This window comes from Pristis pectinata, chromosome 9 (assembly GCF_009764475.1).
Source record: "Pristis pectinata isolate sPriPec2 chromosome 9, sPriPec2.1.pri, whole genome shotgun sequence".
NCBI lineage: Eukaryota > Metazoa > Chordata > Chondrichthyes > Rhinopristiformes > Pristidae > Pristis > Pristis pectinata.
The window spans coordinates 3465963-3491093 of record NC_067413.1 but is presented as its reverse complement, the minus strand read 5'-3'; the positions used below and the strand labels follow the sequence as shown (position 1 = coordinate 3491093).

The following is a 25131-nucleotide window of genomic DNA, read 5'->3' as shown; positions in this document are numbered from 1 at the left end:
GTGGTGTGTGTGTGGTGTGTGTGGTGTGTGTGTGGTGTGTGTGTGTGGTGTGTGTGTGGTGTGTGTGGTGTGTGTGGTGTGTGTGGTGTGTGTGTGGTGTGTATGGTGTGTGTGGTGTGTGGTGTGTGTCTGGTGTGTGTGGTGTGTATGGTGTGTGGTGTGTGTGTGGTATGTGTGTGGTGTGTGTGTGGTGTGTGGTGTGTGTGGTGTGTGTGTGGTGTGTGGTGTGTGTGTGGTGTGTATGGTGTGTGGTGTGTGTGTGGTGTGCGTGGTGTGTGGTGTGTGTGGTGTGTGTGTGGTGTGTGGTGTGTGTGTGTGTGGTGTGTGTGTGGTGTGCGTGGTGTGTGGTGTGTGTGTGGTGTGTGTGGTGTGTGGTGTGTGTGTGGTGTGTGGTGTGTGTGTGTGGTGTGTGTGGTGTGTGGTGTGTGTGTGGTGTGTGTGTGGTGTGTATGGTGTGTGGTGTGTGTGTGGTGTGTGTGTGGTGTGTGTGTGTGTGTGTGGTGTGTGTGTGGTGTGTATGGTGTGTGTGTGGTGTGTGGTGTGTGTGTGGTGTGTGTGTGGTGTGTGTGTGGTGTGTGTGTGGTGTGTGTGGTGTGTGGTGTGTGTGTGGTGTGTGTGGTGTGTGTGTGGTGTGTATGGTGTGTGGTGTGTGTGGTGTGTGTGGTGTGTGGTGTGTGTGTGGTGTGTGTGGTGTGTATGGTGTGTGGTGTGTGTGTGGTGTGTGTGTGGTGTGTGGTGTGTGTGTGGTGTGTGTGTGGTGTGTGTGGTGTGTGTGTGGTTGGTGTGTGGTGTGTGTGGTGTGTGGTGTGTGTGTGGTGTGTGGTGTGTGGTGTGTGTGGTGTGTGTGTGTGGTGTGTGGTGTGTGGTGTGTGTGGTTTGTGGTGTGTGTGTGTGGTGTGTGTGGTGTGTAGTGTGTGGTGTGTGGTGTGTGTGGTGTGTAGTGTGTAGTGTGTGTGGTGTGTAGTGTGTGGTGTGTGGTGTGTAGTGTGTGGTGTGGTGTGTGGTGTGTGGTGTGTAGTGTGTGGTGTGGTGTGTGTGGTGTGTAGTGTGTAGTGTGTGTGGTGTGTGGTGTGTAGTGTGTGGTGTGGTGTGGTGTGTGGTGTGTAGTGTGTGGTGTGTAGTGTGTGGGTGTGTTTCTGTTCTCCCACATGTTTATTACGATGTGATCCTGCTCCCACTGTGCCTGACCTGCTGCCAATGACCTGTCGGTTCCACCGGTGGGGTGCCCGGACTCGTCACCATCAGCTGAATCCACCCTGTGAGGAACGCTGGATGTCCTTATTGACAGTTCTTGGAACTTAGGTCCGAGGCCATTCAGCCCAAAAGGTCCTTCTATGTTACACAAACGTCTTGCTGCCCCTCTCCACCTCCCTCTCTCCCTTGCCTGTTTATCCAGCTCCCCCTTATGCCCAGGAGACACAAGAGACGGCAGATGTTGGAATCTGGAGCAACACACAAGATGCTGGAGGACTCAGATGAGAGGTCTCGACCCAAAACGTTGACTGTCCATTTCCCTCCACAGATGCCGCCCGACCCGCTGAGTTCCTCCAGCATCTTAATACCTTTTAATTACTCTCCTTAATTAAAACACAGAACAGTACAGCACAGGAACAGGCCCTTCGGCCCACCACGTCTGTACCGACCATGATGCCTATCTAACTAATCCCATCTGCTCACACGTGGTCCGTATCCCTCCATCCCCTGCTCACTCATGGGTCTGTCTAAATGCCTCCTCAACGTCTGGACACAATGGGCCAAATGGAGGGTGGGAGGAGGCAAGGGTCACTGGTCCAGTGGGGTCGAGGGTCACTAGTCCAGTGGGGTCGAGGGTTACTGGTACATTGAGGTCGAGGGTCACTGGTCCAGTGAGGTCGAGGGTCACTGCTACAGTGGTGTCAAGAGTCACTGGTATTGGATGGTGGGGGTCATTGGTGCAGTGGGGTCAAGGGTCACTGGTCCAGTGGGGTCAAGGGTCACTGGTCCAGTGGGGAACGAGCGACCACGGGCACTGACCGCCTCTCTCCTCTTCCTTGCAGACGGACCGGACGCGGAGGATGACCCCTCGTGCTCCTGGCCTCCCTCCTCTCCGTCCAGCAAGGACCAGGGCTCCCCGGGTCACGGCGACGTCTGCGAGGTGGGCGAGGAGGAAGGAGGGGCGGGGCTGCCCTACCCCTGCCAGTTCTGCGAGAAGTCCTTCAGCCGCCTCAGCTACCTGAAGCACCACGAGCAAACACACAGCGACAAGCTGCCCTTCCGCTGCACCTTCTGCAGCCGCCTCTTCAAGCACAAGCGCAGCCGCGACCGCCACGTCAAGCTGCACACCGGCGACAAGAAGTACCACTGCAGCGAGTGCGAGGCCGCCTTCTCCCGCAGCGACCACCTCAAGATCCACCTCAAGACACACACCTCCAGCAAGCCCTACAAGTGCGCCGTCTGCCGCCGGGGCTTCCTCACCTCCAGCTCCCTCAACGGGCACATGCAGGTGCACGAGAAGGCCAAGGACTCGCCAGCGGCCCCCTCCGCCCTCTCCCGCCTGGGTGACTGGAAGCTCCCGGAGGCCCGCAAGTGCAGCCAGTGCGAGGAGGGCTTCGACCTGCCCGAGGAGCTGCAGCGGCACATCGGCGAGTGCCACCCGGACTGCTCGCCCACCGAGGACCGGGCGGCCTTCCAGTGCGTCTGCTGCTCGGAGCTCTTCGCCGAGGAGAGCGCCCTGCTGGCCCATGCTGACCGGGCCCACGGGAGGGACAAGCCGCCCCGCTGCAGCGTCTGCTCCGAGCGCTTCCTCTCGGCTGAGGAGCTGTACGCCCACATGGACGCCCACCAGAGGCCCGAGCCCAGCAACCACAGCGACAGCCCCTCCCTGGTGACGGTGGGCTACACTTCCGTCTCCAGCACCACCCCGGACTCCAACCTCTCCGTCGACAGCTCCACCCTGCTGGACGTCTCCTCCCAGCCGCCCAAGCAGCGGGCCAAGAAGAGGGGTCCCCAGCAACCCGCGGAAGGGGCGGCCCCACTCCTCAAGCAGCCCAAGGTGAGCTACACCTGCGTGCACTGCACCAAGCAGGTGTTCAGCAGCCTGGCCGTGCTGCAGATCCACCTGAAGACCATGCACCTGGACAAGCCGGAGCAGATGCACACCTGCCAGCTGTGCCTGGAGAGCCTGCCCTCCCTCTACAACCTCAATGAGCACCTCCGGCAAGCCCACGAGGGCGAGCGGGAACCCCTGGCCTCCGCCGCCGCCGTCTACCAGTGTAACTTCTGCCCAGAGGTGCCCAGTGACCTCAACAGCCTACAGGAGCACATCCGCTGCTGCCACAGCTTTGGCGCCAGCTCAGCGTCCAAGGACAGCAATGCCTTCTTCTGCCCCCACTGCCTGATGGGCTTCCTGACTGAGACCTCGCTGGAGGAACACGTCCAGCAGGTCCACGCCGAGGCTGGCCCGGCCCCGGGCTACGACTCGCCCCTGCTGGGGGCGCCCAAGGAGCCCGTGATGGAGATATACTCCTGCCCCTACTGCACCAACTCGCCCATCTTCAACAGCGTCCTCAAGCTCAACAAGCACGTGAAGGAGAACCACAAGAACGTGCCGCTGGCCCTCAACTACAACAACGGCAGCCGCAGGTCCAGCCCCCTGTCGCCCGCCAGCTTGGAACAAGGTCCCGTCAAGATGGGGCAGGGAGGGTCCCAGATCCAGGGCGAGTACTCCTGCAACCAGTGCACCGCCAAGTTCACCTCCTCGGAGGGCTTCCAGGCCCACCTGAAGACCCACCTGGGCGCCGTCCAGAGGAAGCTGGCCTGCCCCCAGTGCAACAAGGAGTTCCCATCCCACGAGGCACTCCTCAAGCATGTCACAGTCCACTTCACCATCACCTCCACCTACTACATCTGCGAGAGCTGCGACAAGCAGTTCACCTCGGTCGACGACCTGCAGAAGCACCTGCTGGACATGCACACCTTCGTCTTCTTCCGCTGCACCCTGTGCCAGGAGATCTTCGACTCCAAGGTCTCCATCCAGCTGCACCTTGCCGTCAAGCACAGCAACGAGAAGAAGGTCTACCGCTGCACCTCCTGCAACTGGGACTTCCCCAGCGAGGCCGACCTGCAGCTGCACGTCAAGCTCAACCACCTGGAGCACCGGGGCAAGGTGCACAAGTGCATCTTCTGTGGCGAGGTCTTCGGCACTGAGGTGGAGCTCCAGTGCCACATCACCAGCCACAGCAAGAAGTACAACTGCAAGTTCTGCAGCAAAGCCTTCCACGCCATCATCCTGCTGGAGAAGCACCTGAGGGAGAAGCATTGTGTCTTTGAGGGACGGGCGCCGGGCTGCGCCGCCAACGGAGCCTCCGAGCCGCTGCACAAGGAGGAAGCGACAGCGGCGGAGCTGCAGACCATCCTGGCCAACCACCGGGAGGTCCACAACAGCCGGGACGGCAGCGAGGAGGACCTGGACGCCTCGGAGACCATGTACGCCTGCGACATCTGCGGGGCGGCCTACACCATGGACTCACTGCTGCAGAACCACCAGCTGAGGGACCACAACATCCGGCCCGGCGAGAGCGCCATGGTCAAGCAGAAGGCCGAGCTCATCAAGGGCAGCCACAAGTGCAACGTCTGCTCGAGGACCTTCTTCTCGGAGAGCGGGCTGAGGGAGCACACCCAGACCCACCTGGGGCCGGTCAAGCACTACATGTGCCCCATCTGCGGCGAGAGGTTCCCCTCCCTCCTCACCCTCACCGAGCACAAGGTGACGCACAGCAAGAGCCTGGACACGGGCACCTGCCGCATCTGCAAGATGCCCCTGCAGTCGGAGGAGGAGTTCCTGGAGCACTGCCAGATGCATCCCGACCTCAGGAACTCCCTGACCGGCTTCCGCTGCGTGGTCTGCATGCAGACGGTCACCTCCACCCTGGAGCTGAAGATCCACGGGACCTTCCACATGCAGAAAACAGGCAGTGCCTCGGGGGGGCAGCAGGTCCAACGCGGGCAAGCCCTGCCGAAGCTCTACAAGTGCGCATCTTGCCTGAAGGAGTTCCATTCCAGGCAGGACCTGGTGAAGTTGGACATCAACGGGCTGCCCTATGGCCTCTGCAACTCCTGCGTCAACGGCAGCAAACGGGCCAGCCCTGCGCCCGGAGGCGCCAGCGTCAACGGGAGCCAGCCGGCCTCCAACCAGAGCCAGAGCCCCGGGCAGGGGAAGGGGGTGGCCCCCAAGAGCCGGTGCACCAGCTGCAACGTGAAGTTCGAGAGCGAGGGCGAGCTGCAGAACCACACGCTGGCCGTCCACCCCGACCTGGCGCCCGACACCAACAGCCGGCCGAAGACCCCCCAGGTGTCGCCCATGCCCAAAGTCAGCCCGGCGCAGCCGGAGGAGGTAACCATCGCAGCGAGGGGAACGGGCGCTGTGCGTGGGGAGGGCGGGGCTGTGGTGTAGCGGTTAGCATGACCGGCCGCTGTCTGGCAGGAGTTTATACGTTCTCCCCATGTCTACATGGGTTTCCTCCGGGTGCTCCGGTTTCCTCCCACATTCCAAAGGCATACAGGTTAGGAAGTTGTGGCCATGCTATGTCGGCGCCGGAAGTGTGGCGACACTTGCGGGCTGCCCCCAGAACACCCTATGCTAAAAGATGCATTTCACTGTGTGTTTCGATGTACGTGTGACTAATAAAGATATCTTAAAAAAGGACATAGAGGCTTTAGACAGAGTGCAGAAGAGGTTCACCAGGATGCTGCCTGGATTAGAGGGTATGAGCTATAAGGAGAGTCATACAGCAAGGAAACAGGCCCTTCGGCCCAACTTGTCCATGCCGACCAAGATTCCCATCTAAGCTGGTCCCATTTGCCTGCATTTGGCCCACATCCCTCTAAACCTTTCCTATCCATGTACCTGTCCAAGTACCTTTTAAAAGATAACATACCTGCCTCACCCACTTCCTCTGGCAGCTCGTTCCATATACTGACCACTCTCTGGGTGAACAAGTTGCCCCTCAGGAACCTTTTAAATCTCCCCCTCTCACCTTGAACCTGTGCCCTTTTGATTCCGCAATCCTGGGAAACAGACTGTGCGCATTCACCCTATCCGTGCCCCTCGTGATTTAGACAAATTATGAGGGGCAGAGATAGGAGGCTGGACAAACTTGGATTGTTGTTCTCTGCAGCAGCAGAGACTGAGGGGAGATCTGATGGAAGTTCAGCAAATTATGAGAGGCATAGATGGACTAGACAGCTGATATCTTTTTCCCTGGGTTGAAATATCTAGAGGGCATGCATTTAAGGTGAGAGGGGTAAATTCATAGATGTGTGCAGCAAGTTTCTTACACAGAGAGTGGTGGGTGCCTGGAATATGCTGCCAGGGGTGGTCGAGAATCAGAGTCAGGTTTATTATCACTGACATATGTCGTGAAGTTTGTTGTTTTGCGGCAGCAGTACAGTGCAAGGCATAAAGGCATAAAGATTACTATAAGTTACAAAAATAAATAAATAGTGCAAAAGAGGTAGTGTTCATGGACCATTCAGAAATCTGATGGCGGAGGGGAAGAAGCTGTTCCTGAATCGTTGAGTGTGGGTCTTCAGACTCCTCGCTGGTGGTAGTAACGAGAAGAGGGCGTGTCCCGGGTCCTCAATGATGAATGCCGCCTTCTTGTGGCACCACCTCTTCAAGGTGTCCTCGGTGGTGGGGAGGGTTGTGCCCATGATGGAGCTGGCTGAGTCTACAACCCCCTGCAGCCTCTTGTGATCCTATGCATTGGAGCGTCTATACCAGGCGGTGATGCAACCAGTCAGAATGCTCTCCACCGTACATCTGTAGAAATTTGCAAGGGTCTTTGGTGACATACCGAATCTCCTCAAACTCCTAATGAAGTAGAGCTGCTGGCGTGCCTTCTTTGTGATTGCATCAATGTGTTGGGCCCAGGATTGATCCTCTGAGATGTTGATGCCCAGGAACTTGAAGCTGCTCACCCTTTCCACTGCTGACCCCTCAATGAGGACTGGTGTGTGTTCTCCTGGCTTCCCCTTCCTGAAGTCCACAGTCATTTTCTTGGGCTTACTGACGTTGAGTGCCAGGCATATACTTTGGAGGCATTTCAGAGACACATGAATGTGCAGAGAATGGAGAGATATGGACACTGTGTAGGCAGAAGGGATTAGTTTAGTTAGGCATTTAATTACAATTTTAATTAATTTGGCACAACATTGTGGGCTGAAGAGCCTGTTCCTGTACTGTACTGTTCCATGTTTGAGAATTAGGCCATTCAGCCCATCAAGTCCGCTCCACCATTCCATCATGCCTGATTTTTTCAACCCCATTCACCCACCTTCTCCCCGTAACCCTTAACCCCCTTACCAATCAAGAACCTATCAATCCCTGCCTTAAATACACCCAATGACTTGGCTTCCACAGCCCTCGGTGGCAACGAATTCCACAGATTCACCACCCTCTGGCTGAAGAAATTCCTCCTCATCTCAATTCTAAAGGGATGTCCCTTTATTCTGAGGCTGTGCCCTCGGATCGCGGACTGTCCCGCTGATGGAAACATCCTCCCCACGTCCAGTCTATCCAGGCCTTTCAGTATTCGGTAGGTTTAAATGAGATCCCCCCCTATCCTTCTAAACTCCAGCGAGTACAGGCCCAGAGTCATCAAACACTTCTCACACTTTAGCCCTTTCATTCCTGGGATCATTCTTGTGAACCTCCTCTGGACCTTCTCCTTCAACAAGTCGTCAAGTTATTGCCATGTACAGTGAGGCACAGGTTCAATGAAAAACCTGCTTGCAGCAGCATCACAGGCACATAGGTACAGACAACACACAGAACATAAATTGTACATAAATTATACTAATCAGTGAAGAAAAAAGACTGCAAAACTAGACAGTAATGCAAAAAAAAACAATAAGAGACAAATCCACGGCAGTGCAAGAGGTGGTCCGTAGTGTTCCGTTGCTGAGGTGGGGTTAGGGTTGTGCAGGTTGGTACAAGAACCTGATGGTTGAAGGGAAGTAGCTGTTCCTGAACCTGGTGGTGCGGGACTTCAGGCTTCTGCCCCATTGCCATACCAGAAAAAGACACACGAGTAAATTCGGGTGCAAACAAGAAAAAGTGGGTTCATCACCAGAACGCGAGAGTCGAGAAGTTATGTTCAACTTCTGTTGAGCCTTACTCAGACCACACTGGGAACACCATACACAGTTCCAGTCTCTGTATCTCGTGGTTAGACCACACTGGGAGTGCCATGCACAGTTCTGGTCTCCATATCCCCTGGTCAGACCACACTAGGAGCACCGTGCACAGTTCTGGTCTCCGTATCCCATGGTCAGACCACACTTGGAGCATTGTGCATGGTTCCAGTCTCCATATCCCATGGTCAGGTCACACTGGGAGCACCATGCACAGTTTCAGTCTCGTATGCTACAGTCAGAGCACATTAGAAGTGCCATACACAGTTGCAGTCTCCGTATCCCAAGGTAAGACCACACTGGGAAAACCATGCACAGTTCTAATCTCCATACCCTATGGTTAGACCGTACTCAGAGCACTGTGCACTGTTCCGGTCTCTGTATCCCATGGTCAGACCACTCAGAGAACTATGCATTTGTAAGGAGATTGCAGAGGGGTGCCCAGATCAAGGTGTTCAGTATAGGTGAGACTTTGATGGTTTGGGCATCATTAAATCAGAAGTATTTGCTGCTTGTGTTAAGCATGAAAAATCAGTATCTGGTTCTTAACCTTTGGAGTTCATGGGAATGAAGCACAGCCCAGGGGCACAGTTATCTTTTGCACGTGTGATCAAAGGAGGACTTGTCCAGAACATCTCCACTCCTGAGGAAGAGAAAAACCCAATACCATTGATGTCTGACCACCACCAATAAATGTGGGAAAGGTGGAAATGTGGAGCTCACTCCTGCAGGGAGAGGCGGGAATGTGGGGCTCACCTCCACAAGGAGAGGTGGGAATGTGGAGCTCACTCCCACAGGGAGAAGTGGGAATGTGGAGTTCACTCCCACAGAAGGTCTTGGGGCTGGAAGGATCAAAGAACCTGGGTAGAGAGCTGGAACAAGGGACTGAGTTTTGATGATCAGCCATGATCGTATTGAACGGCAGAGCAGGATCAAAGAGCCGAATGGCCTTCCTTTGCTCCTGTTTTCTCTGTTTCTATATAGTTGGCTTGGGATCTGCATTCTAATGGTCGGTGAGGTGGTTGGCAGAGCCTTGGTCAAGAAGAGAGGACTGGATAACCTGTAAGTTGGTTTATTATTGTCACATGTACCGCGGTACAGCGAAAAACTTTGTTTTGCATGCCATTCATACAGATCATTTCATTACATCAGTGCATTGAGGTAGTACAAGGTAAAGCAATAACAGAATGAAGAATAAAGTGTTACAGTTTCAGGGAAAGTGCAGTGCAGGCAGACAATAAGGTGCAAGGGCCATGACATGATAGATTGTGAGGTCAAGAGTCCATCTTATCGTACTAGGGGATCATTCAATAGGCTGATAACAGCAGGATAGAAGCTGTCCTTGAGCCTGGTGGTACATGCTTCCAGGTTTTTGTATCTTCTGCCTGATGGGAGGGGAGAGAAGAGAGAATGTCCGGGGTGGGTGGGGTCTTTGATTATGTTGGCTGCTTTACCGAGGCAGCGAGAAGTGTAGGCAGAGTCCATAGAGTGGAGGCTGGTTTCCGTGATGTGCTGAGCTGTGTCCACAACTCTCTGCAGTTTCTTGTGGTCTTAGGCAGAGCAGTTGCCGTGCCAAGCGGTGATACATCCGGATAGGACGCTTTCCGTGGTGCATCAATAAAAATTGGTGAGGGTCAAAGGGGACATGCCAAATTTCTTGGAGAAGTAGAGAGGTTGTGTTTCAATTATTTTGTTTGGCTGCAAAAAATTAATGCAGAACTCCAAACCTTGAAAGCTGTTGCCACGGGGAGTGGCTGCTATACCAGCAATCTAACACGGTGGAAGTCTGCCACTCGATGGGAGAAACTTCATTTGCCACAGTTGTACGTTCACTTGTCAATCCGGGATTACGACATGAGGACATGTGATGGTGGAGGTTATCACCAGTGTTGGGATTGGCTCATTTAGATGGAGACCATTCAGTGGGTGAGAAGGCGAAGGGAGGTTGAGCAAAGATCTCTTTAAAAGGCATTTAGGCATACATTTCAATAGGCAAGGGATAAAGGATAGAGTCCCTTTAGCCCCATATCCCTCTAAACCTTTCCTATCCATGTGCCTGTCGAAATATCTTTTAAACATTGTAATTGTACCCGCCTCTACCACTTCCTCTGGCAGCTCGATCCACCCTAAGGAAAACTTGTCCCCTTTAAATCTTTTCCCTCTCACCTTAAACCTATGCCCTCTAGTTTTAGACTCCCCTACCCTGTGACCATACACCCTATCTATGCCCCTCATGATTTTAAAACCTCTACACAGTAATGTAGCTGTCAGCGTAACGCTTTACAGCACCAGCGACCCGGGTTCAAATCTAGCCACTGTCTGTAAGGAGTTTGTACGTTCTCCCCGTGTCTGCGCAGGTTTCCTCCGGGTGCTCCGGTTTCCTCCCACATTCCAAAGATGTACGGGTTAGGAAGTTGTGGGCGTGCTATGTCGGCGCCAGAAGCGTGGCGACACTTGCGGGCTGCCCCCAGAACACTGTACGCAAAAAGATGTATTTCACTATGTGTTTCGATGTACATGTGACTAATAAAGGTATCTTATCTTAAAATTACCCCTCAGCCTCTTACACTCCAGGGAAAGAAAAACAGCCTGTCCAGTTTCTCCTTATAACTCAGACCCTCCAGTCCCAGCAATGTACTTTTAAATCTTTTCTGCACCCTCTCCAGCTTAATGACATCCTTCCTATAGCTGGGCAACCAGAAATGCACATAATATTCCGAGTGTGGTCTCACCAACATCCTGTACAGTGCAAATAACCACATATCTCCTTAACAATCAGGGTTATTTTAAAGGTAGAACCAAGGGCACATGTGCATTTCCAAGGCGTATTTAACATCCCTTTCAGCACGCCCCAAGGCGCTCCCTCTTCGCCTCTGAAGTACTTTCAAAGGGCCATTCGCTGTTGTAAAGCAGGGACCACAACGGGAGCTGGAGGAGGATGTGAAGGAGCAGGGCAAGAGAGTTGATACTTTATATTAACTTTTAGATTTTCCCTGTCAAGTGACATTCATCGGGAATTAAAATTTATCAGCTTGAGAGCTACAAGCTGCCTTTGTGTGAGTTAAGGATATATTAGCTTTGGAAGGAGCACAGCTTGCCTGCAGAACTCTGTAGGATTGTGAGGAGAGATGGCACGATCCTCTGGAATACTGAGGTATTTTCGGATATCGGAAGGAACTGATGTTGTAGGGTGGATGCGCTCAGTCTTTTTCCCAGGGTTGGGGAATCAAGAACTAGAGGGCACAGGTTTAAGGTGAGGGGGAAAGATTTAATGGGAACTTGAAGGGCAACTGTTTTGCACAAAGGTCGGTATCTGTGTGGAACGAGCTGTCAGAGGAAGTGGTTGAGGCAGGTACAACAACAACTTTTAAAAAGACAGTTGGACGTGTACATGGATTGGAAGGGTTTAGGAAGTTATGGGCCAAACGCCGGCAAATGGGACTAGCTTGGATGGGCAACATAGTCGGCATGGACCAGTTGGGACGAAGGGCCTGTTTCCGTGCTGTATGACTCTATGACTGGGAAGCAGTTATCCCTGCCAGGGGTATCGAGAACAAGGGGATTTAAAGGCAGAGTGAAATATTTCATGACAGTGCAGGAGGCCATTAGGCCCATCGGATCTATGGTCACAGGACAATCCCATCAGGGCCGTTTCACTGTGACCTGTCCTCCCTGACAGGCCCACCAGCTCCCACTTCTCTTGCCTCCCTCCTGCACACTTGAGGTAATGTTAACCAACCAGCAGGGACGTCGTTAGTGTGAGGGAGGAGACGAGAGCAGCCGGGGGAATCCCACCATTCCCACACCCTGGACTCTCCTGTTTCTGCTGCAGAGCCTGTGATCTGATGGGAAGAGTGAGCCACAGGCCAGTGTAATGCGAAAGAAATGATAATGAGAGAGAGAAAGATAAGGTTTCTTTATTAGTCACACGTACACCGAAACACACAGTGAAATACATCTTTTGCGTAGAGTGTTCTGGGGGCAGCCCGCAAGTGTCGCCACGCTTCCAATGCCAACATAGCACGCCCACAACTTCCTAACCCGTACGTCTTTGGAATGTGGGAGGAAACCGGAGCACCCGGAGGAAACCCACGCAGACACGGGGAGAACATACAAACTCCTTACAGACAGCGGCCGGAATTGAATTTGGGTCGCTGGCGCTGTAATAGCGTTATGCTAACCGCTGGACTACTGTGCCTGCCCATCCATTACTTCAATGAATGCTTAATTTATGTTTTTCTTGTGAATGCTGCTTATCTGATGCTCTGTGCCTGAGATGCTGCTGCAAGTAAGTTTTTCATTGCACCTGTGCACACATGGACTTGTGCAGATGACAATAAACTCGACTTTGACTTGTGTCCATATGACAAAGAAGGAAGTGACCTTGGCCGATTGAGTCAATGCTGGCTCACAGTGCAATTCCATTCCCCACGAATTTCCCCTGTAACCCATCAACTCCCCCTAGATTGTACCCCTCACCCGCACACCAGGGGCAATTTACAGAGGCCCACTTCACACGCAAGCTAGTAGCAGGGTAGAACTCCTGCAGATGACTGAGGCGTAATCAAGAACTTTAAAATTGGAGGGTCAGTGGCTGGAGGTGTGAATGGAACCAAGGTGCAGAACATAGAAGATGGAACTGTACAGCACAGTACAGGCCCTTCGGCCCACAGTATCTCTGCCAAACACGATACCAAATATAACTGAATCCCTTCTGCCTGCACGTGGTCCACGTCCCTCCAGCCCCTGCACATTCATTTGTCTGTCTAACAGCCTCTTAACCACCACTATCGTATCTGCCTCCACCCCCACCCCTGGCAGCCCGTTCCAGGCACCCACCGCTCTTTGTGTAACAAACTTGCCCCGCACATCTCCTTTGAACTTTTCCCCTCTCACTTGAAAGCTGTGCATTTGACATTTCTATCCTGGGAAAAAGATTCTGTCTACCCCATCTATTTTATATACTTCCATCAGGTCTCCCCTCAGCCTCTGATGCTCCAGAGTAAACAAGTTTGCCCAACCTCTTCTTATACATAATACTTTCAAATCCAGGCAGCATCCTGGTGAACCTCTCCTGCACCCTCTCCAAAGCCTCCACATCCTTCCTGTAACGGGGCGACCAGAACTGCACACAATACAAGTGCGGCCTAACTAAAGTTTTGTAATCTGCAACGTGACTTCCTGACTTCTTACACTCAATGCCCTGAACGATGAAGGCAAGCATGCCTTACTCCTTCTTTACCACCCGATCTATTGTGTTGCCATTGTGTGATTTTGTGAAGTGGGCTGAGATCACAGATTGGCTCCAATGGGTAGATTATTGGGTTGGTCTCGTCGAGGTGAGCAGCCTCAACCTGTACCCCAGCAGATTTTAGCCCCTGTACCGCTCCAACACGGGGTAAATCCTATCAGGACACACCGGCAAGAGGCAGGCGAAAACATGTTGTCCCCCTCCATTCAGCTCCTCACCCCCCTACCCACACCCCACCCCCATTCCCCACCCCCTCCCCAGTCCCCACCCCCCCCACACCCCAACTCACCCCCTCAGAAGGAAGCCATTTCATCCATAGAGTGGAGGAACGGAGGGATCCTGGGGTCCACGTCCATAGATCCCTCAAGGTTGCCGCGCAGGTTGATAGTGTTGTTAAGAAGGCGTATGGAGTGTTGGCCTTCATTAGTCGGGGTATTGAATTCAAGAGCCGCGAGGTAATGTTGCAGCTCTATAGAACTCTGGTCAGACCACAGTTGGAGTATTGTTCTCAGTTCTGGTCGCCTCATTATAGGAAGGATGTGGAAGCTTTAGAGAAGGTGCAGAGGAGATTTACCAGGATGCTGCCTGGATTGGAGAGCATGTCTTATGAGGATAGGTTGAGTGAGCTGGGGCTTTTCTCTTTGGAGAGGAGGAGGATGAGAGGTGACTTGATAGAGGTGTACAAGATGATAAGAGGCATCGATCGAGTGGACAGTCAGAGACTTTTTCCCCAGGGCGACACTGGCTAACACGAGGGGACATAATTTTAAGGTGATTGGAGGAAGGTATAAGGGGGATGTCAGAGGTAAGTTTTTTACACAGAGAGTGGTGGGTGTGTGGAACGCACTGCCGGCAGAAGTTGTGGGGACAGATACATTAAGGACATTTAAGATACTCTTAGATAGACACATGAATGACAGAGAAATGGAAGGCTGTGTGGGAGGGAAGGGTTAGATAGAACTTAGAGCAGGATAAAATGTCGGCACAACATCGTGGGCTGAATGGCCTGTACTGTGCTATAATGTTCTATGTAGAGTCTTTGCTGGTTCACAAAGCTATCCCATTAGTGCCGTTCACTGTAACCCATTCTCTCTCACACACCCATCAACTCTCCACCCTCATTCTCCTGCCATCCATCTTTACAGTGGACAACTAACCTACCTGCCCTCACATTTTTGGCGTGTGAGAGGAAACTGAAGCACCCGGTGGAAACACACCCTGTCACAGGGTGAACGTGCAAACTCCACACAGAAAGCTCCAGAGGTCAGGATCGAACCCGGGTCTCTGGTGCTGTGAGGCAGCGGCACTACCCGCTGTGCTGCTGTCACTTCCTGCTCCTCACTACCCGGATATGGATAGAATGTGTTTGTTGCGTTGATACCTCAAGGCAGGATAACAGCTTCCCACCATGTAAATTGTAAGTTATAAATTGGTTTATTATTGTCACATGTATCGAGCTGCAGTGAAGAACTTTGTTTTGCATGCCATCCATACAGATCAATTCATCACATTCAAATTCATAGCAAATTCAGGAGGTTACTAGATAAGCATATGGAGGAATTTAAAATAGAGGGATATGTGGGAGGAAGGGGTTAGATAGTCTTAAGCGAGGTTTAAAGGTCAGCACAACCTTGTGGGCCAAAGGGCCTGTATTGTGCTGTACTGTTCTATGTTCTATGATTTTATGACATCAGTGCATTGAGGTAGTACAAGGGAAAACAATAACAGAATGCAGAATAAAGTGTTACAGTTACAGAGGAAGTGCAGTGCAGGCAGACAATAAGGTGCAAGGTCATAACAAGGTAGATTGTGAGGTCAAGAGTCCCATCTTATTGTACTAGGGGACAGTTCAATAGTCTTATAACAGCGGGATAGAAGCTGTCCTTGAGCCTGGTGGTACGTGCTTTCAGGCTATTGTATCTTCTGCCCGATGGGAGAGGGGAGAAGAGAGAATGTCCGGGGTGGGTGGGGTCTTTGATTATGTTGGCAGCTTCGCCGAGGCAGCGAGAAGTGTGGACAGAGTCCATGGAGGGGAGGCTGGTTTCCGTCATGTGCTGAGCTGTGTCCACAACTCTCTGCAGCTTCTTGCGGTCCTGGGCAGAGCAGTTGCCGTACCAAGCCGTGATGCAGCCAGATGGGATGCTTTCTATGGTGCATTGATAAAAATTGGTGAGGGTCAAAGGGGACATGCCGAACTGTGTTTGAGTGAACATCATGGAAGAGTCACCCTCTTCCATTCCTTCCCACTCCCGTCAGAACGAGCTGCATCCCCCACCGATGATAAATAAACTGTTTATTCCTGCAACACAGAATGCACTTAAATTGAATCATTTGAGTTTCCCAGAAGGTCTGCTGTCTTTGACATTTATTTGCAACTGGAAATTTTGCACAGCGTTTTAATTTGTTGCGGGCAATCTCCAGCTGCCTTTGGTCCCAGTGCAAGGACTGACCTGTTTCATCTTTCCCAACCTCTCGTCATTATGTGCAGAATTTGAATCTGATCCAGATCAATGGAATTTTACACATCTGTCCCGAACCTTTGCTTAAAAGATTGAAATGAAATTTCAGTCCCCAGCAAGACAGGAAACAAGAGGCTCTTGTAAGACACAGAAAGACACCACTCGATCCATCAAACCTGTGCCAGCTCTCGAGTCATCTCCACTCCCTTGCTCACAAGAACACAAGAAAATAGGAGCAGGAGGAGGCCACTCGGCCCCTTCAGCCTGCCCCACCATATGTTCACAACTGATCTATGCTCTTCTGTGCCAGTTCATAGCCCTCGATCTTTAAAATATTTATCTATCTCCACCCACTGGAAGGAGTGTAGAGAAGATTTACGAAGATGTTGCCAGGACTCGAGTTATAGGGAGAAGTTGGCCAGGCTGGGTCTTTATTCCTTGGAACGGAGGAGAATGAGGGGTGACCTTATAGAGGTTTATAAAATCACAAGGGACATAGAAAATGTAGTTGGTCGCAGTTTTTTCCCCAGGGTAGGGGAGTCGAAAACTAGGGGGCATGGGTTCAGAGCAAGGTGGAAAGATTTAAAAGGGACCTGAGGGGCAACCTGAGGGTGGTGAGTATATGGAACAAGGTCACACAAGATCACAAAACAAAGGAGCAGAAGAAGGCCATTCGGCCCATCCAGTCTTCTCCTCCACTTCACCATGAGCTAAACTATTCCCATCTAGCCCCAATTCCCGACGTTTTCCCCATATCCGTTGATACCTTGACTAATTAGATAGCTATCTATCTCCGCCTTAAACACCTCCAATGATCGGGCCTCCACAGCTGTACGTGGCAATGAATTCCATAAATCCACGACCCTCTGGAATGAGCTGCCAGAGGAAGTGGGTGAGGCAGGTACAATAGGATCATTTAAGAAGCACTTGGATAGGTACATGGAGGGGAGGTGCTTGGAGGGATATGGGCTGAACACAGGAAATTGGGACTAGCTGGGTGGGCACCGTGGTCGGCATGGACTGGTTGGGCCAAAGGGCCTATATCCGTGCTGTGTTGCTCTATGACTCTATGACTCTAAATATATCGAATGATCTGGGCTCCCCCACTCTCAAGGCCAGAGAAATCCAGAGATTCACCACCATCTGAGAGAAGAAATTTCTACACACCTTGGTTTTAAATGGCCTCTTATTTTATAATTATGTTCCTTTGTTTGTGACTCTCCCGTGGTGAAACATCTCAACACCCACCCTGTCAAGACCCCTTAGGATCTTAAATAAAAACAGAAAATGCTGAAAGCACTCAGCAGGTCAGGCAGCATCTGTGGGAAGAGAAGCAGAGTCAATGTTTCAGGTTGAAGATCCTTCATCAGATCCCCTCAGGATCTTATCTGTTTGAATAAGGTCACCCCTCCAAGGAATACAGACCCTTGCTCTTTCCCCACAACCCTGCAGATTTTCAGATGCAGGTGATAGAGCCGCTACGTCACATCTCCAGTGACCCAAGTTCAATCCCAACCTCGGTGCTGTCTGTGCGGAGTTTGCACGTTCTCCCTGTGACTGCGTGGGTTTTCCCCCGGGTACTCCGGTTTCCTCCCACATCCCAAAGCTGTACAGGTTGGTGGGTTAATTGTCCACTGTAAATTGCCCCTAGTGTGTAGGTGAGTGACGTAAAGAGGAGTTGATGGGAATGTCAGGAGAGTAAAATGGGATTCATGCAGGATTAGAGTGAATGGGTGGTTGTTGGTCAGTGCACACTCAATGGGCAGAAGGGCCTGTTTCTGTTTTGTGTGACACTATGACTATACGAAATACCTGCTTCCTTGCCCTGTCCTGAGGGCATCGTCCCAATGTGTGTAAAAAAAGTTCCGGAAAGGGAAAAAAGAATCAGGGAATTGCAAAGAGAGAGCCTGTGGAACTGACTGGAGAGTTCTACCAAAGGGCCACTCACTGCCACAGTGGCCTCTGGGTCTGCAATTCTGTGGAATTCTTGAAATACTCTGGCTGAACAGTTCCAGAAATGACCCCACTGATTCCGGCCTTCAGAGTTTACATTCCCCGTAGCAGATTTCAATCAGTGATTAAACACCACCATCGCAAGTGAAAAGAGATAAATGTGTGAAACAGAATTTTCCTTTTTTGAATTCATCGCAGTAAACACGGAGAGGGAGCGTAATCAGATAATGAAACTATTGAAAACTGGAAACTTGCTCTTCCCAGTGGGAAAACCTAACATAAACAATGTCCGTCAGACAAAAGCACATCCATTTATGTATAAAAGTAATGACAAATGTTGCGTTTGGTGCAGTTTGCCTTATCAGTGATGCAGTCCACATATCCCAGGTGTGGTTTCAACCCTTAGCTAAAAGGTGACGATCAAGTCTGTTTGAATTCCCCATCAAACCAGAAGAAGCAGTGTTAGTGTAGATTTTAAAATTCTCACTGAAGCTTCTAGATCCCTCCCTCTCTCTGGGATCTCCTCCAACCCTACCACAACTGCAGAGAGCTGTGGACACAGGTCAGCATGTCTTGGAAACCAGCCTCCCCTCCATGGACTCTGTCTACACTTCTCGCTGCCTCGGTAAAGCAGCCAACATAATCAAAGACCCCACCCACCCCGGACATTCTCTCTTCTCCCCTCTCCCATCGGGCAGAAGATACAATAGCCTGAAAGCACGTACCACCAGGCTCAAGGACAGCTTCTATCCCGCTGTTATAAGACTATTGAACTGTCCCCTAGTACAATAAGATGGGACTCTTGACCTCACAATCTACCTCGTTGTGACCTTGCACCTTATTGTCTCCCTGCACTGCACTTTCTCTGTAGCTGTAATACTTTATTCTGCATTCTGTTATTGTTTTCCCTTGTACTACCTCGATGCACTGTTGTAATGAAATGATCTGTGTGGATGGCATGCAAAGCAAAGTTTTTCACTGTACCTCGGTACATGTGACAATAATAAACCAATTTACCAATTTTTTCTGGAGGGCTGCAGTAGCTCATAGATTGCAATCAAAACAGGTTTTGATAAGTTTTTGAACACTAAGGGTATGGGGATAGTGCAAGAAGATCATGCTGAGGTAGAAGTTCATCTTGAAGAATGGTGGAACAGACTCGAAGAGCCAGGTAGCCTGCTCCTGCTCCTAACTTTTCTGTTCTTAGATCTTTGCATTTCTCCAATTCTGGCCCCTTGTTCCTGAAATTATTTGCTCTGTCATTGGCAGCCGTGCCTTCAGCTGCCCAGCTCCATTCTCTGGGGCTCCCTCCCTGTACCTTGCTGCCTCTTCTCTGAGACTCCTTTCGCTTCAAGCCTTTGGTTGCCTGTCACGATATCTCCTAATTCCCGATGCTTGTCTGTGAAGTGCCTTCCAATGATTTACTGCAGTCACGGCACCACGTAATGGTAGGTGGTAGTTGTTGTACCTACTGTACATCACAAGCAAACACACAAGCTGAGTGGAAACATAACACTTCGCAACTTCAGTCAGGAATCTCTGGCACATTCAAGTCATATTTTGGCAGTTTGCACCTAAGTTCTTGGTTACCGTGGACCTGGCTTCCAGAAGGGAGGTGTCTGAGAAGAGAAGGAAGGCTCTTCGATTTCTTAACCATGCATTCTCATAGTGCCTTCCACCTCCCTACAGAGCCTTGGGATGAATGAAGTTCCTTTGCACCCTAGTTACCTCTGCGATGTAAGGAGTGCTGACGTCTGCAGAGCAAGCTCCCACAACATGGATTTATGAGGAAGCTGCCAGGACTTGAGGGCCTGAGTTATAGGGAAAGGTTGGCCAGGCTTGAACTTTACTCCTTGGAACGTAGGAGACTGAGGGTTGACCTTGTGTATAAAATCATGAGGGGCATAGATATGGTGAATGCACAGAGGCTTTTTCCCAGGGAAAGGGAACTATAAAGTAGAGGTGAGACATGAAAGATTTAACAGGGACTTGAGGAGCAACTTCTTCACACAGAGGGTGGTGCGTATACAGAACGAACCTGCCAGGGAAGTGGTTGAGGAGGGTACAATAACAACATTTAAAAGACATCTGAATAAGTCATAAACTCTATAACTAGCAACTTAATTACAAGCCATACCATCTGTATATAGTGACATGATTAAAAGGTCCACGTCCATAGATCCCTCAAGGTTGCCGTGCAGGTCGATAGGGTTGTTAAGAAGGCATATGGAGTGTTGGCCTTCATTAGTTGGGGTATTGAGTTCAAGAGCCGCAAGGTGATGTTGTAACTCTATAGAACTCTGGTTAAATCACTCTTAAAGTATTGTGTTCAATTCTGGTCTTCCAGTATAGAAAGGATGTGGAAGCTTTAGAGAGGGTGCAGAGGATTTACCAGGATGTTGCCAGCATTGGAGAGCATGTCTTATGAGGATAGGTTGAGTGAGCTAGGGATTTTCTCTTTGGAGAGGAGGATGAGAGGTGACTTGATAGAGGTGTACAAGATGATAAGAGGCATAGATCGAGTGGACAAGTCAGAGACTTTTTCCCAGGGTGAAAATGGCTAACATGAGGGGACATAATTTTAAGGTGATTGGAGGAAGGTATAAGGGGGGTAAGTTTTTTACACAGAGTGGTGGGTGTGTGGAACGCACTGCCGGCAGAGGTTGTGGGGGCAGATACATTAGGGACATTTAAGAGACTCTTAGACAGACACATGAATGATAGAGAAATGGGGGGCTATGTGGAGGGAAGGGTTAGATAGATCTTAGAGCAGGATTAAATGTTGACACAACATTGTGGGCCAAAGAGCCTGTACTGTGCTGTAATGTTCTATGTTTCTATAAGCAATGATACAGGGGTAACTATGATAATATGCCCTGCTCTGCAATGAAACAGTTCCATGTGTTCATGTAAATCTGCCTGAGAGAACACACAGAGACTTGCATTCAAATCTAAACAACAATGTTGAGGGTTAGGGATTGTAAACAACACTCTCAGTCCAGGCCTTTCCTCTGTATGGACCACCCTTGGCACTGAGTAGCTCGCTCAGTACTGATCCTTGACACTGGTAATTGGTATTTGGTTATTATTGTCACATGTGCCAAGATACAGTGAAAAGCTTTTGTTTGCGCACCATCTATACAGATCATTCTGCACATAAGTACATCGAGGTAATGCAGAAGGAAAACAAAACTGAATGGAGGACTATAGTGTTACAGTTACAGAGAGAGCACAGTGCAGGCAGACAAAGTGCAAGGGCCACGACGAGATAGATTGGGGAGCTCAAGAGTTCATCCTTATCATGTGAGAGGTCCATTCAAGAGTCTATCACAGTGGGATAGAAGCTGCCCTTGAGCGTTGGGTGGTACGTGCTCTCAAGCTTTTGTATTTTCTGCCCGATGGAAGGGGCGAGAAGAGAGAATGACCGGGGTGGGAGGGGTCCTTGATTATGTTGGCCTGCTTTCCCAAAGCAGCGGGAAGTAAGATAAGAGATAAGATCAGATTTCTTTATTAGTCACATGTACATCGAAACACACAGTGAAATGCATCTTTTTTGCGTAGTGTTCTGGGGGCAGCCCGCAATTGGATGCCACACTTCCACGCCAACATAGCGTGCCCACAACTTCCTAAACCCGTACGTCTTTGGAATGTGGGAGGAAACCAGAGCACCCGGAGGAAACCCACGCAGACACGGGGAGAAACGTACAACTCCTTACAGACAGCGGCCGATTTGAACCCGGGTCGCTGGCGCTGTAGAGTGTTACACTAACCGCTCCACTACCGTGCCTGTTGTGTAGACAGAGTCAACGGAGGGGAGGCTGGTTTTCATGATGGGAGTGGGCTGTGTTCACAACTCTCTGCAATTTCTTGTGGTCTTGGCTAGAGCAGTTGCCACACCAAGCTGTGAAGCACTCGGATAGAAATATGGCGCATCTGTAAAATTTGGTGAGGGTCATCGAGGACATGCTGAATTTTCCCTTGCCCTCTGAGGAAGTAGAGGCACTGGTGAGCTTTCTTGGCTATAGTGTCCACGTGGCTAGACCAGGACAAATTGATCCCTGACGCTGTAGCACTCCTCAGTACTGATCCACCTGTTGCGGGGGGAAATATTCTGTTGTGACGTTGATCGAGGGATGACTATTTTCCAGGACTCCTGCAGAGAACTTGTTACATTTCTGGAAAATATCACTGTAAAATTTGACGCCTGTTCTTCCATTTCTGGAGAATATATTCAGCATCTTCCACGCAGAGGTGCAGGACCCTGGTTGCATGACATCAGCTTCTAACGGTGGCATTAGATCAGGGTTCCTGGTTGCACTTTGCCTTTGCCCTGTCTCAGCCACTTTGGGCAGTGGAGACTGGACACTGAGCAGGATAGATGTAGGGTACACAGCACCCTCCCTCGCTCAGGCGGCCCCGCCTCACTGCACAGCCAATTAACTCCTTCTGAGATGTGGTCCTGTTGCAAGGCAGGGACTGCGCAGCCAGCCTGCACACAGCAAGATCCCACAAGTGGCAATGTCAGTGTGTTGCAAGTAAGAAGTTTCTGAGACTTTGGGTGTTGAATATGTGTCAGAATGCCAGGGGAGATCTCTCAAATGATCATTGCTCAATCTTTTACGTACAGGAATTCCCCGACTTACGAACGCCCGACTTACGAACGCCCGTACTTACGAACCGACCTTCGTGGTCGGTTCATAAGCGGGCCTGGCCCCCGATCCTACCACGGCGGCGGTACACCTTCTTTGGCCCAACCCCAGGCCAAGTGCGCATATACGGCCGGGAAACCCCGGGCCAAGTGCGTATGTGCGGCTGGGGCCACATGCGGCCGCGATCCCCGGCCCAAGTGAGCATGCGCGGCCGCGATCCCCAGCCCAAGTGCGCATGCGCGGATACTGTTCCAAGTTACATACAAAATCGGGTTATGAACAGTCTCAGAAACGGAACTCGTTTGTAACCCCGGACGTCCTGTGTATTGGTTTATTATTGTCACATGTACCAAGATACAGTGAAAAAACTTTTGTCTGTGTGCCATCCAAACAGATCATGCCATACGTAAGTACATCGAGGCAGTAAAAATAATGAATGGATGTGTTGAGGCCGTCTCTCAAGGATCACCCAGGCTAAGGTGGACAGGTTTTCCATTTCATAAAATGCTGGAGGAACTCAGCAGGTCAGGCAGCATCCGTAGAGGGAAATGAGCAGTTGACGTTTCGGGCTGAGACCCTTCATCAGGACTGGAAAGGAAGAGGGCAGAACCAGAATAAGAGGTTGGGGGAGGGGTGGAGCACATGCAGGGAGGGGATAGGTGAGTCCAGGTGACAGGGCGAAGGTCGGTGGGTTTTTATTCTGGTTCCTTCCCCTCCCCACCCCCCAACCTTCTTATTTGGGCTTCTGCCCTCTTCCTTTCCAGTCCTGATGGTCTCGGCCCGAAACGTCGACTGCTCATTTCCCTCCATGGATGCTGCCTGACCTGCTGAGTTCCTCCAGCATTTTGTGTGTTGCTCCAGATTTCCAGCATCTTCAGAATCTCTTGTGTTTTCCATTTCATACTTCGTTATGGTATAGGGAAGGAGGCCATTCAGCCTATCAGGTCTATGCTAGCTCTCAGATCAATCCCATCAGTTCTATTCTCTTGTCCCTTATTCTCTCCCCCATGCCCATCACTAACTCACCCGCATGCCTTTGGGATGTGGGAGGAAACTGGAGCACCCGGGGGAAACCCACGCAGTCACGGGGAGAACGTGCAAACTCCGCAACAGACAGTGCCAGAAGTCAGGATCGAACCCACTACCGAAGCTCTGCTACGTGGGGAAGTTGAGGTTTGTGGGGAACAGGTAGGAACACACAGAGCGCTGGAGGAAGCCAGCGGGTCAGGAAGGAAGTGGACGGTCGACGTTTCAGGTCGAGACCTTTCATCTGGACTCGGGTGGATAGTCTGTCTCCTGAGGTGGAGTCAAGAGAGGTGAAGGACAGGGAGAGAGGTGTCGGAGATGGACCAAGTGAACTTGAGGGCAGGGTTGAAATTGGTAGTGAAGTTGATAAAAGTGACGAGCTCTGCACGGGTGCAGGAAGCGACACCAATGCAGTCATCAACGCAGCAGAGAAAGAGTTGAGGAGCGTTACCAGTGTAGGTGTGGAACGTAGATCGCTCCACGTAGCCAACAAACAGGTAGGCATAACTGGGGGCCATGCAAGTGCCCATGGCCACACCTTTGGTCTGGGGAAGTGGGAGAAGTTGTTGAGAGTAGGCACCAGTTCTGCGAGACAGAGGAGGGGCGGTGGTGGAGGGGAACCACTTGGCTCTGTTTACCAGAAAGACACAGAGAGCCCTGAAGACTTCCCTGACTTCCAGGGAAATGGAGATGAATCAGCCATCAGTGAATGGCGGGGTACCCTTGAGGGCTGAATGGCCTACTCCTGCTCCTGTCCTCTGTGGCAAAACTTGATTGGAAAGACAGCACGTTTGACAGTGCAGCACTCCCTGAGCACCGCACACAGATTGTCACCCTGGGCATGCCGGGCTTTTCCAGTCCAGGTTGACAGGCAGAGTGTTATATTGGAAAATCAGGTATCATTGAATGATTAGATTATCCAATGCTCATTAACAAGTGGAAAACATAATTAAGATATTATAGAAGAAAGTAATTTATCCTGTATTATGTGCCAATCATTTCAGTGAGAGACAGTCATTAAAGGTGGCTTCAGAAATGTGCTTTACCTTTCGTACATGCTAAGCCATTTTTAAGCTTCGTAAATTATGTGATTTAATTTCCATTAACTACATTATAATCTGCTGAATGTGCCAATTATAAAGATAATGGAATATCTGCCTTAAGCAATTAACGTGCCTGTGAGTTGCAGGTTTTCTGACAAGAGAGGGGCACTTACACGGAGCTTCGAATCAAACTTACAACTGTGATATTCTTTATCCGAACATTTTAACCCTACGCGCTCACATTCCCGGGATCACAAGCTGCGCGACTTGTGGGATTTGCCTGCAGATTCCGGGCAGTGCTGACATTCGGAAAGTTTTCCCTAGTGTGGTGACTGTTCTAAAGTGCCGCACTGTGGGACAGGCAGTACTGAGGGAGGGTCACCCTGTGGGAGGGGGGGTACTGAGGGAGGGTCACACTGTGGGAGGGGGTGGTACTGCTAACTGCCTAAGAGCAAGAGAAGGGGGGACGAGAGTCAGTGTTCCTGGTCCTGAGGAAGGATGCTGGTGATCTACAGAACTAGTAAAAGGAAGACGGAGAAAAGGACACAGTGACACAGCTGGTGGAGCAGCTGCCTCAG

The 25131-nt window shown here is 51.0% G+C and overlaps 1 protein-coding gene across 8 annotated transcripts in view; it reads left to right on the top strand.

Moving 5' to 3' along the window:
* The window catches only part of LOC127574546 (zinc finger protein 521), a 491122-nt gene that overhangs the window by 203004 nt on the left and 262987 nt on the right, over positions 1-25131 (top strand). For all 8 annotated transcript variants that reach the window (XM_052023609.1, XM_052023605.1, XM_052023603.1 and 5 more), the window contains one exon: positions 2037-5371. In XM_052023609.1, the coding sequence (XP_051879569.1) occupies positions 2037-5371 (3335 nt within the window). The remainder of the gene's footprint in view (positions 1-2036; positions 5372-25131) is intronic.